This window comes from Dromaius novaehollandiae, chromosome 12, assembly GCF_036370855.1.
Source record: "Dromaius novaehollandiae isolate bDroNov1 chromosome 12, bDroNov1.hap1, whole genome shotgun sequence".
Classification (NCBI taxonomy): Eukaryota; Metazoa; Chordata; class Aves; order Casuariiformes; family Dromaiidae; genus Dromaius; species Dromaius novaehollandiae.
Genome location: NC_088109.1, coordinates 8,542,137 through 8,558,592, shown reverse-complemented (window position 1 = coordinate 8,558,592; position 16,456 = coordinate 8,542,137). Strand labels below are relative to the sequence as shown.

Here is a 16,456-nt window from a genome sequence, read left to right as displayed (position 1 = left end):
ATCGCCGCCGAGCACACACGCTGCACAACGAATCTGCGAGGCTCTCCTGCTCACGGCCCGGCTGCCGCTTCATCTTGCCATGCCTGTGGCTGTAAGATAGGCATTCACTGAAATGACAAATTGCATAAACATGTGTTTTTCAGTCAGCACGTCGCTGCTAAATGCTCGTGAAACCGCTAACTATGGAAAACAAAAGATGGATGGAAGAGGGTCACTTTCACCAAAGGGTTTTTCTGGGAAAACAAAGAAAAGCTCGATGTATGCAAACTTCCAGATATCTCATGTTTCACAGCTGGGGAATAGCAATAATTTTTCTCCAGGAATGGGTCTTTATGTTGTCAGATTTGTATTTTATTATCAATAAGAGAGTCCCATTTTAAAAATGACTTATTTGAAGTAGTAGAAATTGGCCTTGGGATATAATGAATACAGTACATCTCTTCTCTCACCCTACAGGTGGTGTTTACAAGATTGTAAGGCGCAGTACAAATATTTTACAATATAATAAAATTGTTGATCATGGCATAAAAAGCCATAAGATTTGACTTCTCTGCAATTTTATGTACAGTACACACCGGTCAAAATAAGATCTACTATAGAAAAGAACAGATTATTAAACTGTAGTGTAGTAAACATCAATATAGTGTAGCTATGTATTTCATTTAAAACATTTTGCAGAATAATTATAGCTGGAACAAAGGAAGCTCAGAAAATTTCAATGCTGGAGCTTTTTTTTTCTTTTCTTTTTTTTGTATCAGCTTTAAAGAGGTTCTGATATTCACTCCTAAATTCTAACAAATATTTCGATTATACTATATCTTGTCACATCTGGCCTTCAACTTTGGACCTCATCCAGTTTTCTATGGAACAAGAGGAAATCCAGTTAAAAACTTAGGTTGTGCTGTTTCTAAATGGCATAATACAAACTGCCAGTTTAACTAGCATTTTCCTCTGCGTCATTTGGTAGCATAACTGAAGTCATTTTCCTGAAGAATAAAAGCAACTCCCCCTTTTTTTTATTTAAAATCACAAATGCACACCCAAGGGTCAAAATAAGAATGGTAATGGATTGTATCATTATTTCCATGTTTCCTCTTTGACATTCCTTTAAGAATTATAATACAGATAATCTGCATCTATAGTTACCTAAACAGAATGGGTTTGCATAGAGAGGAACTCAAGCACCTATAAGGACGACTACTAAAAATGGCAATGTGAGCTTTTACTCTAAAGCATGATATTCTTTTAAGGCCTTGGTCTTGCAAACATCTAACATTAAGCATATGAGTAGTCCTACTAAAGCAAGACTCAATCATAGGCTTGTTCACTGGTGGAGTTTTCTTTTATTTATATATATTTTTAGGCAACATATTATAAAAGTTGGAAGGAGCAAAATAAACCTTTAATATGAGGTGAGCTAACCGTCAGTGTTCACACGCAGCCTTCAACACAGCATCTGAACGCAGAGAAGCCTCCGTGACGTCAGTGGCTATGCCAAACCGTGAGTTTGTGTAATGAAGAGAAATCGCTCAAGGTGTTTTCCCTTAGTCAGTGGCAAAAAGCAATGCTCCCAAGTGAACATCTTTCCTTTCTAGTGCAACACCCTGCAGATGTGACTAAGCCAAAAAATAATTTCTAAGAAAAGGTTCCAGCATATAACACAATACATGCACTGCCTTTCAAACCCTTCCTTCGCTCATTGTCAAACGATGATGTAAAGAAGTATGTAAGAAAACAAACGACCAAAAAAGATAAAAATTAACTTAATTTACACAACCAATAAAAAAAGTTTGAAGCAATGATAGAAAAATAATATAAAGGCTAGATACATTAAATGCCAGTTCAACAGTATTAAGCTTTGGTAGAACAGGTAAAGAGCATAGCACCAATAAATTCCAATGTCAATACACGCTTCAGTACGCATGAGCTGTGATGAATATGTAAATTTTGGCAAGAAAAGTAGTGTATGTTCCCTGACGCCACAGTTTCATTTCAACATCCAACAAAAAGTCTTTAGGCTCCTTCACTTGTCGCTGGAGATAGACGATGCCCGTGTAGGAGTTCAGCCGCCGGGTGCTGAAGTAGTTCTCCTCATTTCCCTTGTTGATAGTAAGGATTATGTTGTCTCCAGCGTAGGCAGGTGACGGTCCAATACGGAAAATATGAGCTGGGACCACAATATTGGTTTGGAAGTTCAGCTGGTAATAGGTAATGCGCACTGGGGTGTTTTGGCAGTCCAGATAATTAAAGCAACTGATGCGTTCACACCTCCTAAGAGAAGAGAAACAAATGGGGTTCAGCGCCCGTGCAACTGTGAGTAAAAAAATACATATTTCAGTGAATGGCAAAGTCACGAAAGTCTGCAGCATGTGTTAGGTAAACAGCAGATATACACACTTCAGTGGGGTAATTAACCGCTGCTCGTTCTGCTCTTGCAGTGCCCGTGAAACATTTGTAAATGATACAAATGTCAGAGCACGACAGTGTAAGAAAAGCGTCGTGGACGCGCAGAGCAGCGTCTGGAAGCGCCGCAGCGAGCACGGGGCAGCGGAGCGCCGGGGCCGTGCCGTGAGCGGCAGCGCGGAGCCGGACGGGGCGCCCGTGCCATCACCGGCGGCTCGAGGCAGGACGGTGCCCTGGGGAAACGAAGCAGTCGCACCTAGAAGGGAGCTAAAACGCGCGAGCGGGAAACAAGTTCCCGAACTCGCACAACTGCTAGTTCTGTGGGGCAGGAAAAGTGTAATTTAAGTCATAAGCAACTAAGATTTCCTCCTGTGAATACAGTTTCACTCCTGAAGAAAGCGGCCTCTCCGCGCTCCCCCATGTCTCCGTCTCTTGCGGCTGCTCACCAGTTCCCTCCCCGCAGCCCAGGCTTCCCGCAGGCTTCTCCAGGGCTGGCAGCCCTGGGCGCACCGAGACGTCGGGATCGCAGACCCGCAGACCGGGGCTGCCGCGGAGCTGCGCGCGGTGGGACAGCCCTCGGCAGGGCCGCGCGGCCCCGCTTGCTGCCGTCCCGCTCCCCTCCAGCCCCGCTGCCTCGGAGGGGCTGCCAGGCGCGCACTGGGGAGGGAGCCCCAAAACAGCTGTAAAAAGGTCCCAGCAGCTGCTGCAATGACATAAGCAACACTGAGGACCCTAATCTTTTTTTTTAACTGCAAATAGAGCCTTTGAAGTGCTGCAGGGAGCCTGGGGAAGCAGGACTGGTAGGCGGCTGACTGCCGTTGCAGCAGCAGCCGAGGGGCAAAGGCAGGTTCTGGCGCTGGAAGAAGGGAGAGGGCGAAACGGCCCGCGGCTCACGCGGGGAAAGTCCGTCGGCTCCCGGCTCCCAAGCACCTTGGTGCAGCAGCCAGCACTTACGCAGGCCCGCGGTCTAACGCACGGCTGGCGTCCCACAGCCCGGGGGCACGGCCGCTCTCGTCATCGCAGCGGTGAGACTTACATGTCAGACACCTTGCGGTAGTTGGCCGGGCACTCGAAGGAGAGGCAGCGGAAGCTGCCCTGGATGTTGTAGCACGACTCGGCGGCTGAGCAGTTGTGGGTCCCTATTGCACACTCGTCGATATCTGGCAAGCAGAAATGCAAGGAAGGAGACACGGTAAGTTCAAAAACAACAAGTAACCACAATTTTATGGGCCATAACATGCTTATGAGATGAACTCTGTGTGTATGCGAAGTGAGAGGGGTCTGTGGTTTGGATCTGCAAGCAAGGGTTTCGAGTTCTGGCGGCTGGGCTGTTGTGGGTTGCCTCTTCAGCAGTCGTGCCTGATGCTGGCAGGCAGAGTCAGAAGCTCAACACCAGCGCATGGGATGTGAAATGCACGTGCAGATGAGCTACGCCAGGTTCGTCTCTACACACAAGACCCTCCGGGCTTTGGAGCGATGGAGTAAAGCACGTTGATTCCAGTTGTCTTAAAATTCAAATGTCTTCTGTGGAAAAAGCTGGTTTTCCTCCTTGACGTTATCTGTCATTACTAAGGAGAGCTGACAACACCCTTCTGTGCAATAAGTAAGGGAGCCCACCGTCTCTGCACGGAGCTCGCAGCCCTCTCTGTGCTGGCTGCCAGTGCTTCCTGCCGCCTGGCACAGGGCCTGGCCGGCCCCAGCCACCAGCGCGTGCCCAGCGCTGGCTTTCCCCCCCGGGAGAAGTTTGTCTGTTTACCCATACTTTGCAAATATTTGCACGCTTTTGTGAACCTAACCATTCTCATTCCAGGGTTGTTTTAACTGCAGGGGAGAACAAACATTAAAGGGAAAAAAGTTCTTAAACCCCAAGATCCCCCTCTCTTGCTACTTCCCCCTGTAATAAAAAACATTCAAGGTTCAAAAGAGGCACAAACATCTACACAGAACTGTCTGTGATGTTATTTTCTCTCTTTTTCCTGAGGTGTCAGAGATGGTGGTGTAAATACCGTAAACTAGGCTGACGGGGAACAAAATAAAACAACCAAACAGCAGTAGTGCAGGGCAGCGCAGCCGTAAACGTTTCAGCCCAAGCAACGACTGCCTCCCCTGCAGCCGTCGCGCCAGGGCCGCTCTGACAGAGGACGGTTTTAAATAGTTTCCTAAACAGTGATGGGCCGATTTTTACAGCTTCACAGATCACAGGCAGTCCCCAAACCACAATTTCATGCTTAGCGCTAGCCTCTGTTAAGCAAGGTTTTCCTAAGCAAGCGTGGTGCTCACACGCGGTTTAGCAGGCGGACACAGCGCACGTGTGATAAGCTCAGCACTTCGGGGAGCCTCTAACTTGCTGCAAATAGCAGAGCCCGTGTGCAGGCTCCCGCACCGCACAGACCGCGCGTAGGCGCCGAGGACAGCGGGAGCACGCCAGACCGTCCTGGCTGGAAGGACAGCGGCCTGGCGCACTGCGGGACACGGGTGATAGCAGCGGCTCCTCCTTCACGGAGAAGGTTACAAAACAGCCACACATCCTTGGCAAACAGCATCCTTCCGGGTCGCCCAGACAGAGGAAGGGCACGTCTGGAGACCGCCCACCCCCAGCAAACGCACATCGTCGATGGAGGGGAGCCCCTCAAGAATAAACAAATCTCATCAGAATACAATCAAGCGGAGTTTAAAGCAAGCAGAACCTGCTCACCGACTTTTTGAGAGTTGAGAAAGCTGCACTGTCAGGAGAAGGATTTATCTACGCATAAAGGTGGCTCGGGATCAGGGCAGGGTGTGAATATGAAGCAGAGTCACTACCGCTGCACAGCTGCATGATCTGGGAGTCCTACGCTCCACAGGACTACTATGAATATGGCAACTCAAGAACAACAGTTTAAACAAGACACAGATTTAAAAACGTATGTTAAACATAAATATCTCCCAATAACAAGAAGTAATGTTGCAGAAGACAACAAAGAACAGTTAAAGCTCAAAGACACTTATTGGCCTAGAGCACGAATGTGGTTACCTAAATAATACATATGCACAAGCCCAAGCCATGGACCTTAAAATGCTGAAAACCAGATGCAATAACAGGGATCCAACTTGAGCAGAAAATTTTGGCAAAGATCTCACAGTCACATTGTGTACTCCCAAATGTCTAGACAACGCACGGAGGTTTTAAAATGAAATAAATGCTAACAGACAAACCACGTGGCCGTGTAGGGCTCTGCACCTCTGCCAGTTGTCGCAGAGGAGAGAGACTCTTGGAGGAAAACTGTAACCTCCCTCTCCCTTCACTCCCCTAGGATGAGAAGCGGTCTTGCACATCGCACTGAGCGGTTGAAGTCTAGCAAAGAGAAGTACACGACAGGAAGTGAGCGAGAATCTAAATTAAACTCCTTGCTGATTCTCAAAAGTGCCCTCAGGTGAAAAGAAAATTTCTTCCATATTGTGTTCATTGTCATGAAAACACTCAGTTCACCAGGTCGGCTATGCTGCAAAATACCATTCACAGTTTCTCCAAAAAGATCCATATGTTGACACACTATTACAAGAAGTTTAACTCATCTGTCTGAAATGAAAAAAAGAAAGGACCAAAGAATGTAGCCCTAGTGACTCTTCATTTAAGAACAGGCTGGATGACGAGCAGTTGGGGCCAGACCTTGGGCTGGTCGAACCCGATATAATCGCCTTGAGGTTAGTCCAAATGACATCAGTTCAGACTGTCTCTCTGACCATCTTTTCAAACAGGCCTCAGCATGTAAGCCTGCCCACTGTACACACTTGCAGGGCTCAGAAGTCTGCACTGCGTGCTCGTCTGTGCAAAAAAATGGGGTGTACCCAGGGCTGCTTCCAATGCCCGACTAAATGCCAGCTTACTTACGCCTACACAGAGCTGCCTCACATGTGCTAAGCTTTGCAAGTCGACCACCTTCCCCCAGTACGGAGGGCACCTGTACCAGCCAGTGTAAGTCCTTCGAAAACTCGCTCCCAGTGTGCCCGTGTAGCCCACTTAGCAGGGCCAGCCTACGCGATGGGCGTCCCCTTCGCAGAGGTCAGCTGGGGCGCGAGCGTCACGCCACGGAGACCCTGCCGTAGTGACCGCTGCCCCGTGCTCTGCACCCTTCCCCTCCAGCCCGCGCTGGGGCGTGCGGGGCACCTCCGGCTCCGGAGGGCTACGCTGGCAGCCCGAGTGCAGTGACGCACACTGTGAACTCTGGAACACGTCCCCAGCTCAAATCACAGCGCTGGCAGAGGGGGCAGCCAACACGCCGGTGCTCGGAAAGTCAGCATGCAGCAAAAACGCCTGCGGAGAGCTACAGCTACGGATTTTCTAAAGGTGGCTTTTACATAAGCATTCAAATTAAAGTCCGTGTAACTCAGAGACTGATTCTGAGGTGCTACATAAAATCATATACAAAAAGAAAGCCCCCCCCCCCCAAAACCTCCACCCTTGGGAAGATTCTTGCTGTCATTGAGTCCATTTCTCTGCTACAAGGGTAGGATCAGCTATGCTCATGTCACTCGTGATTTATGCACTGTAAATTCACTGCAGTTACCGCTGAGAAGAGAATTTAAGCATCGAAGATACATAACCGAAAGCTACGTGAACGGTTGCTGAAACACTAAGAGCAGGAAATGCCTGGTAGCTAGCGTAACGGACTGCAGGAATGTGTGTAGAGTACAGAAAGGTGATCAGATCTTCAATCATCATTACACCGGCAGCGCATCCTTTGGAAATGGGGGATTTTCACTTCAAACAGACAGCTGCGCACCAGATGAAAAACTGCAGACACCCAGCATACCTTTCTATGATTCTGGAGAGAATGGGTGGGGGTGAGAGGATACATGTCATCTACATTAACATTTACTATAGCCAGCAGATTTAAGCTTAGACGGCAAAGTTCAGGATGTGCAAGTCCCCACTACAGCTCCTAGATTCACTCTCCTCACTCTCTGGGGCAGGAAGCTCCTGCAGCTCATAGTGAAGCTGTGGATTTGTACATCTGGCACCTCTTAAAAAATCAGAGGACTTACTGATGTGCCAGGGTGCAGATATATAGCCCATGCAAGCAACCAAATGCCCCAACTTGCCAGATGAAGTGGGTTCCCCTAGAAACTGCTTTAAACAATTAGCTTACACTGATTGCTGAGTTGCTACAGTTACTGCTTTTTTCTAACCCAGGGAAAAGCAGACACTGCAGATACCAATATATGGCAATTTTGTCAAATACTAGCTTTTTAACAATGACTAGTAACCAAAATGGAAACTTGGTTGAATTTCTGTAATGTCTTTGATCATTCCAAAGATTAAAGCTTCCTGATATAATCCTTCCCGTTCCTTAAGCTCATCGTTACCTCGACAGGTTCGTCCATTTGCTGCCATGGTATATCCCTGCTCGGGACAGGCACACTGATAACTACCAGGAACATTGACGCAGCGGAAAGTACAAAGGATGCCTGCACTTTGTGTGCACTCATCGATATCTGAAGAAAGAAAACATTACAAACATATGAAGAAAAAGAAAATTACAAACTTGAAAAGGGAGGCTGAGGAGCACAAGGAAATTCTTATATGACACATTTATAATACATTTCTTTTAAGCAAGAACGCAGCCCTAAAAGTTTGATGTTGCTCTAGGACAGTTGACAGTGCTTTCTGAAATGCTGAACAGAGGGCTTTGCTCCCAAAAATACTGGCTGCAAGATGTAGCAAGGAGTCATGGAAAGTCTAAGGCACATCTGAGTTTGAAAAACTCTCTCCTGTACTCTGTAATTCACCCTCTAGGATTGCTTTGGGAGATCCTTGTGCTTGAAAGAATGGGGATTTCTCCACCATTTCTTAAACAGAGACTCTCTGGAGCTGGTGTGTAAGAGAAGTATGTACGTGTTGGTATTGGTAACTTCATGAAAACAGGAAAATGCTTCCTGTCTCCAGTCTGATTGCTCTGCTCCTCTGCCACCCACTATCAGCAGAAGTTAGAAGCAGCTCAGCCCTGGCTGAGTGGAGGATTTAGGTGATGCAGTCTAACTAAATACCTCTTCCCTCCTAATTTTTCCAGTCGTAAGCTTTAGCCCCATTAAAAAGTAACCTCACTGGCTCTGTGTCACCCGGGTGTGCCGCCAGCCCCAAGCAGGAGGCACGGCAGCAAGCTGCATTCCCAAGAGCTGGAGTTGTCTTGTGCAGCTTCTGCAGCAGGGTAGGACTCAGAGTCACCCTTCGGCACCACCTGCAGCACTTGGTGCTGCTGCGATTGAGAGAGCACTTTCTGTTAAAGAGCACACACGTATTTAATTTGATGCGACAAAGCAGCAGCCTTACCTTTACACGAATGCCCATCTTCTGCTAGCTGGAAACCTTGCCTGCAGTAACACTGATAGGAACCGTAAACATTGGCGCACTCCTGGCTGCAGGGACTAGTATCACATTCATTCACATCTGTATCCAAAAACAAACCCACAAACATTGCCGTGACAGTTCAGAACAGTATCTCCCACCACATCCTGCCTCTGGGAACAGTCGTTATCAGATCCTGCTGGACAGAGCGGAGAAAGAGGGACTAATTCATCCAAAGACGCTTCTGCTCCCTGGCAGCATGCCGTGAAGCATGAGGAGATGTGTTGCACCTAAATTTCATTTCTATGTATGCCTGTGTAAACACACGCAAATGTGTTTCAGATCTGGTATGTTACAGCTACTTAAAAAAACGTAATTATTTCCTTAAAAAAAAACTTCACAGAGAACTTCAAAATTTTCCATTCTATTCAAAATCTAAAATATTTTTTCCAGTTTTGTCACTACTGTTACATCTCTGGTTTCATTTTTTGTAAAGTTTGAGTGAAAAATCCCTGATTTTTTTATGTTCTCCTTTCTCTCATCTGGAAGGAAAAGAAAAAGTATGTGAAGGGAAGAAAGAAAGGGGAGAAACAAAAATGAATTAATCTAAGCTTTGCTCTAGTTGAAATATTTCAAATGAAACCCCAAAACATTTAGAGAAGCTTGGATTGTCTTTTAAAGTCATTCCACCCTGAAGAAAAGATATCTCCCTGTAACATTTTAAGTGCTATACACCATATATGTTGTAACTACAACAGTTTATATCAGCTTTAATGTCCCGATAAAAGAAAATAAACAGTAATAGACTCAGGGTTGTTATCCTTATAGTGGAAACAGATAAATTTGTAACCATCGCAACACATCCCAATCACCTGTGTCGTCAGGCTCCTCCACTGGAGACGCTCTCTAACTCTAGGAGAGCATCTCGGTGTACACTAAAACCGCACTGCCCTCTGCTCGCTGTACTGCAGTGCCTTCCAAAGGTGCGATTACCTAAACCAGTGAAATAGCTTAACAACGACGACTGTGCCGTGGGAGGCACAGCTGCCAAATGCAGAGGCAGAGCAATAGCAACCAACCTCTTTGCCTTTTCGGGGGAAAAGATGAAAGAGAATATAGCTATACAATAAGTGGACAGTAAAAAGAAGATAGATAAAGAGGAAAAAGGTGTCCAGAACGTGCCTTGTATCTTAACCCTTTAGTGATACCTTGACCCTGAACCAGTGCAGTGGAAGTGGCAGCTTTGCCTGCCAGTCAGGGCACACAACTTGCACGTGGAAAGCTGCCCCGCAGCACATCGCGGATTGGGTAAGTATAAGGGACTAGGGTTTGTCAGCTCTTCTCTGACAGTTTGGAGGTTTAATTCAGTATCTTCAAATCTGAGCATGCAAAAATCATGGGGTTATTGTATTTATATTTCACCTCAACTCCTTCTCTAACATCCCTTAATTCACACTGCAAGTTCTACTTCATGGAGAAACCGTCTGGTACCTTCACAGTGCTTCCCATCGTAGGACAAGCGGAAACCAGAAGAACAAGTGCAATGATAGGAGCCAGGAGTATTCTCGCACGTGTGCTGACACAGGCGTCCGGGGTAATTCCAGCACTCATTTATATCTGCCAGCATAACAAGCAAATATACAGTCAGCTTAAAAACAAAAGTATCAAAGGAGATGCAGGAGGATATTTTAAAAGGTGTCAGAGATTGATTTGTAGAGCACGAAATGCTGCAACCTCAGGTTTTATGCTGTCTACCTTTGTGCTCTGAATGGTGTATAGCAGCAATAAAATCCAAAACGCTGTATCATGGTCTCTTATGGAGAAAGCTGTGAAGATTTCAGGAAGATAAATTTCCACAGTGGGAGAAGCATAACCTATGGAAAAGTGCTTTGCAAATGACTTTAATCAATAACCTGCAGCCAGACTAAACCAAGGACACCTGAGCCGTAGCAGTGCTCAGAGCGGCTGGTGGCACTCGACGGCAGCAGCTCCCGGAGCAGTGCCATTACCCCTCGAGGCACTGCATTGCAGAACTAATTACTGCGTGCTCGGCAATAGTGCTAAATATTGCCTGGAGGTCCGAGGCTCAATCAATCCGTCATTTCCTCTCATCTTGCGCCTTACATACCAATGCAGGTTCTGCTGAATGCATCGTACTGATAGCCCATCTTGCAGTCACAGCGGTAAGCCCCAGGAATATTATGACAAATCTGCCCTTCACCGCAACGGTGTACACCGGTTTGACATTCATCCACATCTACAGAATCAGAGAGAGCAATTAGCTTAAATGTAGTTGCTCAATGTCACAGTTTACAAAGACAAAAAAAAAAGAACAGAAACAGAAACTCTTAGGGTTGTCCTCTCGACACAGGAGGTAGAATATCAGCTTTTCGCACTCTGCTTTTCTCAGAGCCAGATCTACATATCTCTAAGTCAAACTTTTGAAAAGCAATACATTATTTTAAAAGTGAAAATGCAATGGAGTTTTCCCAACATATTCTGCATTTCAGTGTAAACACATTTTGAATCTGATCAAACCATGACATTTAAATACCCTATTCTGATGTTCTGCCATTACATGAGTCATGACAAGCCATTTAAAGCAAAACAAGAACTAGCCAGAAACTCTTGCATCCCTTGATCTAAATCAATCGCTATTTTCATCTCCTCTTGCCCTTTCAATCCTGCTTCTGCTGCCCACCTTTTGCTCTTTTCCAAAGTTAATCTTTTTTCTTCTTTCCATCAACCCAAATTTTGATATTCCTCATGGCCTCTCATCCAAAATCCAATACCAACAAATCAGTTGCTTCTCCACTCACATGTACCACGTCCAATCTCAGTTTAAAAATCCTCAGAGGAAGATGAGAGTTTTCAATATGGGCTGATTTACAAGACTTAGAACATGACTAAATAGCTCATCAGTATCTAACAAATCCCTGTTACCATCTGTGACAAGAACCATCAAAAAGTCTGATCAACCCCCAGACACTTGTATTTATTACAGTGTTCTGAGTTCTGCCATTTTCTAAGCCATCAGATCCTTCTTCCTTCCCATCATCCACTTTAACTACTTCAACCATCCAAACCTCTGTTCAAGCAGTATTAATTAGGATGGCAGCCTAAGTAGGGCTGGGAGTTCTCCATACAGCAGCCCTTTCAGCGACTGCCCTCTCTGAACTCATACCTTCCAGCACCATTTCATTTCAGAGGGTTTCTGGGCAGTTTCTCATCAAACAGCCTTTAAGGTTGCTCTGGAAAGCAGTCACTTGCTGAGAAAATGGGAGGGAATGGGAGCAAGTTTCCAAATCTATACTTAGATTTGGAAAAGTGGAGATTATATTAACCCTGGTGAGAGGTGCAAGCAAATACTGTTCTTCTGAACTCTGACTTCTTCAGCACGTATTCAATCCCTGCCAGCACTGGTTTAGTGATGACAGTGAACTGGCCCCGCAAAAATGCCCGACGAGCTCACAAATTTCTGCTGACATGTTGCCTTCTTATTTTCTTTCAGATCAGAGGAAGTATCAAAACCAGGAAGTTTTTAATGCAGATACAAATTTGTATATTAACAGTTTTATCTGCAATGAATTCATGCAAGCAACCATTTCATTAGTTTGTGCAAAATTATATATGCTTTTGCATTCAGTCTTTAACTACTTCCAGGGCATTAGCCCATCAGAAGTCTGCTACATTTCATGGTAGTTACAGTACTTTTCAATTAAATGTAAGAGGTAGTTTTTAATAACGGATTTACTGAATAAGAAAGAATGAACATTTCCAAGGAAAATGAATTGTCTAAACAGAGATGACAACAGAAGTTTAGTTCTGCTCCAGAAACACATCCAGATGACATATTTTATGTTACTTTAAGTAAATCTGAAACAGGAGTCCAATTAACCATCACAATACCTTGAAGAAACTAGTCTTTACCATAGAAATGGGAAATTAGAACCATATGCTTTTCCTTTTTCTTCTCCACGCTCTCTTCCTACTTAAAGAAACTCATACCAAAAAATACCAAAACACAGGCTGCAAACCAAGACATAGCACACCAAGCAGTGGCAGAGAGATCACCAATTAACATTAAACATTTGTTTTCCTAAAATCAAATAGAAATGATGCCAAATACTCTGAAGAGTTTCCCTACCTCTGCTCTTTAAAAGCATTGTCAATCATGTAAATTAGAAACAAAGCAACATTAGCAATTACTTTGCATCATGTTATCTCATCATGCCTTATAACGTGTAACTGCTGTATGACCCTAGAAACGATCTCAGGGTCCCCCCACTTCAGGTGGTGGAAACTGGCCTAGCCTTGTCGACTCTGCTGAAACAGGACGGAGGGAAACCAGCTGAAGAACTGTCCCTGCACAACAGCCGTGGAGACAACCCTTCTGTGCCTTCCTTCGGCGCAGCCAGAATATCTCAGGCTGCTCTATAACAAGACAGCAAATGAGACTGCACCACTTTGCCCCGAGTTTAGGGAACACAACCCACTGTAGCTGTTTCAGGGAGCTTTCTCGATTTCCTCAGCTAATTATGTTAAATATCGCAGTCTTCTGCCTGGCTCCAAATCTCACCCATCTTCTCACTGGCCAAGTATAGTCTGGACAGTCCCGCAGGTAAAAGCACGATGGGAGATAGAGGGGAGCAAAGAGGAGGAAGGGGAAATTTATTTGACTGTGGCCTTCTATCTGTACCTGTGTTTTTCACTACAGTTCTCTCTCCAGCCTCTTACAAGAAGTGTTTTAAAAGTTATGAATGCGAGTGGTGACCAAAGCAACAAACAGCTGTGAATGAGGCTTCTGCCCACCTGGGGAGTTGCGAAAGCTTTCCCATCCCTCCTTTCATTCAAAGGTAACATAAGTAGAAATCTTCAGGATACCACCACTAACCAAAATGCTGATTTGTCATTTCTTTTTTTTTCCCCCAGCGGCTGTCTTACCATTTCCTACTGTGTGTAGCACATAACATAGGAAACTCAAAAACACATAGCCAGCCTTTCCTTGGGCACTAAGGACCAAGCCTCAATTCCTTGGTGCCTGGTGTGCTCATTTACAGAGCAAATGCAGAAAGGGCAGGACATCTACTATTCTGAGGCAGTAACACCACGCTCACATTGGAATGAACGCCCGTACAATCAGCAGTGAGATGTATCCTAGCCTACACAGGTATTTCCACATTCCTTTCAAGAAAAAAAGAATTTATCCTAAGCATTTGTACAACTGAATGTAAATGGAAACATCATTTATGATGCTGCATACGTGGCTTCAGATCATATCATTTACAGTGAGACACTGCACAAAATAGCAAAGGATCATGGTTTTTTTAAACCAGGCCGTTTAGACAGCAAACATTCACAGCAAATTCCCGTCCCTCTAAATTTATGAAACTCGAGGTAACTCAAAAACCCTTCTGGGAGTGAAATGCACTTTTGCCTTTGAGAGGGCACCTGAGCAGAGACCGGAGCCTGAGCTTACCGATGCAGCGGGTCCCATCCTCGCTGGCGTGGTAGCCTCTGCTGCACGTCAGCATGTTCCTCTGGCAGGTGTAAGACCCAACAGTGTTGATACAGTTGAATCCTGGTTTACATGGCTCAGGGAGAGATGTGCATTCATTAATATCTGGTGAAGAAAATGAGTTAGAATACTGATAGCAAGCAACCCTTTTCTTCCAGTTCTCGCTTCTTTTCATTAATTTCGATTTATTGTGCTACAAAGATAAGGCTGATGAGGGTCTGTTATGGTAGTCTTTTCAAATTCAGTATGCGAATACACATACCTTCAAAAGATCAGCAATGTTTAGACTTAATTCACAGCAAGATTTAAGGAAAATTACACATGGTCAATGTACACCCACTGGATAGGCTAAAAGGAACAGCAGTTAGCCCGTGCTGCTGCACATATTGCAAACATTGCTGGTCACACTTACCAACACAGTTACCCTCAGGGTCTTGCAGAAATCCATCCATGCACCGTTGCTTCGATTCACAGTAGAACGATCCTTCTGTATTCTGACAAACGAAGTTTACTTTACAACTATGAGTTCCTTTCTTGCATTCATCAATATCTGTTAATCAGATCAAAACACCAATTTGTGACTAGTTAAGCTTCCATTTTCAATAGCCTACACGACTAGTTTCTCAGGAAAGAAGTCAGGAAGCATCATTTAAACCAGACACCCAAACCGGCATGTGGAAACTCCGAGGTGTGGGTACGTCTGCGCATGGACATCCACAGGCTCCCGAGCTGGGCAGGTTCTGCAACGAGTTTCATGCCAGTCCCCACTGCAGCATTCAGTGAACCTCTTTTAAACCACAAATAGGAACCACTGCCCATTTTAAAATCTTAGAGGCCCAGAACAAAACTAGAAATAAGGGCACACAAAATACATACCACACTATGTCAAAAGCAGAATGATTCTCTTACTCCTCAGGCCTCAGGAATTCTAGATGAATACCTGGCTAGGCTGAATTTGATGCTAAAAGGGCCCCTGAGTTAAACAGGCTGGGATTTCACATTGTGCACAGGCCCAAGGGTACACACATATGTACATAAATATACAAACCAAACACCCAACCGCGTCTGAAAAGTGTAAGAGGTAGTAACATCAGTGAGAAATTTTGCTTTTTTTTCTTGCTCTGCAGCCAGGGCTGAACACAGTTTTCTCATTTTTATTATTTATATGAAATTACCTCTCAAATTATCTTCACCAATTTAATGCCTGCTTTCTACAATTTAATGCCTGCTTTCTAGGTACACTTCCTGTTAGTCTCAAGCTTAGTCATTCATGCCCAGCTGACCTACACTGAGTAGTGGCACAGCTCAGCTGGCACTGCGGTATTGCTTCCCGCTCTTGATTGAAAGATAAAGAGGTTCCAGTATAAATACATTCAAAGTTCAGTTTCTGGGAACATTTTCTAATACTACATTAACATACAGAGTTTCCTGAGAGCGCTCCTCATGATTAATGTATTTACTAGAAGATAAAGACAAATACAGTAATATGTGTATATGTGATTCAGGAGTTCCCCACTTCTTTGGGCAGACAAAGGGAGACCCCCTGGCACTGACCTTTCTACTCTAACACCTCAGTTCAGGGTTAAAGTCATGAAAGAACACCACCAGTTGTCCAGAAGGTACTATATTAATAAACCTTCCAACCATATATATAGAATGAGATGCAGAAAAACGTGGAACTCAGTATTTCATAAAACGCTGCAAAATCAATAGTTACATGTAGACAATTTTACACTGAGCAGTTTTGGAATAATGGTCCTTCTTATAAGTCAGTAATTTAAAAGCTACTTTAAAACAATTTGTACATTTGATAATCTATTATAGTTACAATCTAACGTTAAGATTAGAAAGTAATTTAGATTGCTAATAAATGTTAGAAACTCTATAGAATCAGACACCAGAAGAGGGGCTCAAAAACAGACCTCTGAAGTAAGTCAGGTTTACTTAGGACAGCTGTATGTAAAGTGAGAATTTGGATTATTTCTATTTTATAACATTTGTTACATGTCAAGTGCTAGCTTCTTTCCTCAGACATCTCCTACTCCAGCTGTCAGGAAACTCCATAAAAAAATTTAGGAGTAAATAGCTCTGACTCGTGACCTGGGAAGAAGGGACCCTCTTGCACGCTCGCACGCTGCAGAACAGCATCTGCTGCACTAGCAGTGCTGACTTGAGCCTCTAGAAGCCTCTCCATTAAATCCCTAAATAGA

At 44.7% G+C, this 16,456-nt stretch overlaps 1 protein-coding gene across 4 annotated transcripts in view; it reads right to left on the bottom strand.

Moving 5' to 3' along the window:
- Positions 1 to 329: 329 nt before the first annotated feature.
- Positions 330 to 16,456, bottom strand: part of FBLN2 (fibulin 2) — a 106,500-nt gene continuing 90,373 nt past the window's right edge. For all 4 annotated transcript variants that reach the window (XM_064518869.1, XM_026099556.2, XM_026099555.2 and 1 more), the window contains 8 exons: positions 14,659 to 14,796; positions 14,208 to 14,351; positions 10,857 to 10,985; positions 10,220 to 10,345; positions 8,714 to 8,830; positions 7,750 to 7,878; positions 3,440 to 3,563; positions 330 to 2,271 (listed from right to left, as the gene is read on the bottom strand). In XM_064518869.1, coding sequence (XP_064374939.1) covers positions 1,914 to 2,271; positions 3,440 to 3,563; positions 7,750 to 7,878; positions 8,714 to 8,830; positions 10,220 to 10,345; positions 10,857 to 10,985; positions 14,208 to 14,351; positions 14,659 to 14,796 — 1,265 coding nt within the window. In that variant the 3' untranslated portion in view covers positions 330 to 1,913. The remainder of the gene's footprint in view (positions 2,272 to 3,439; positions 3,564 to 7,749; positions 7,879 to 8,713; positions 8,831 to 10,219; positions 10,346 to 10,856; positions 10,986 to 14,207; positions 14,352 to 14,658; positions 14,797 to 16,456) is intronic.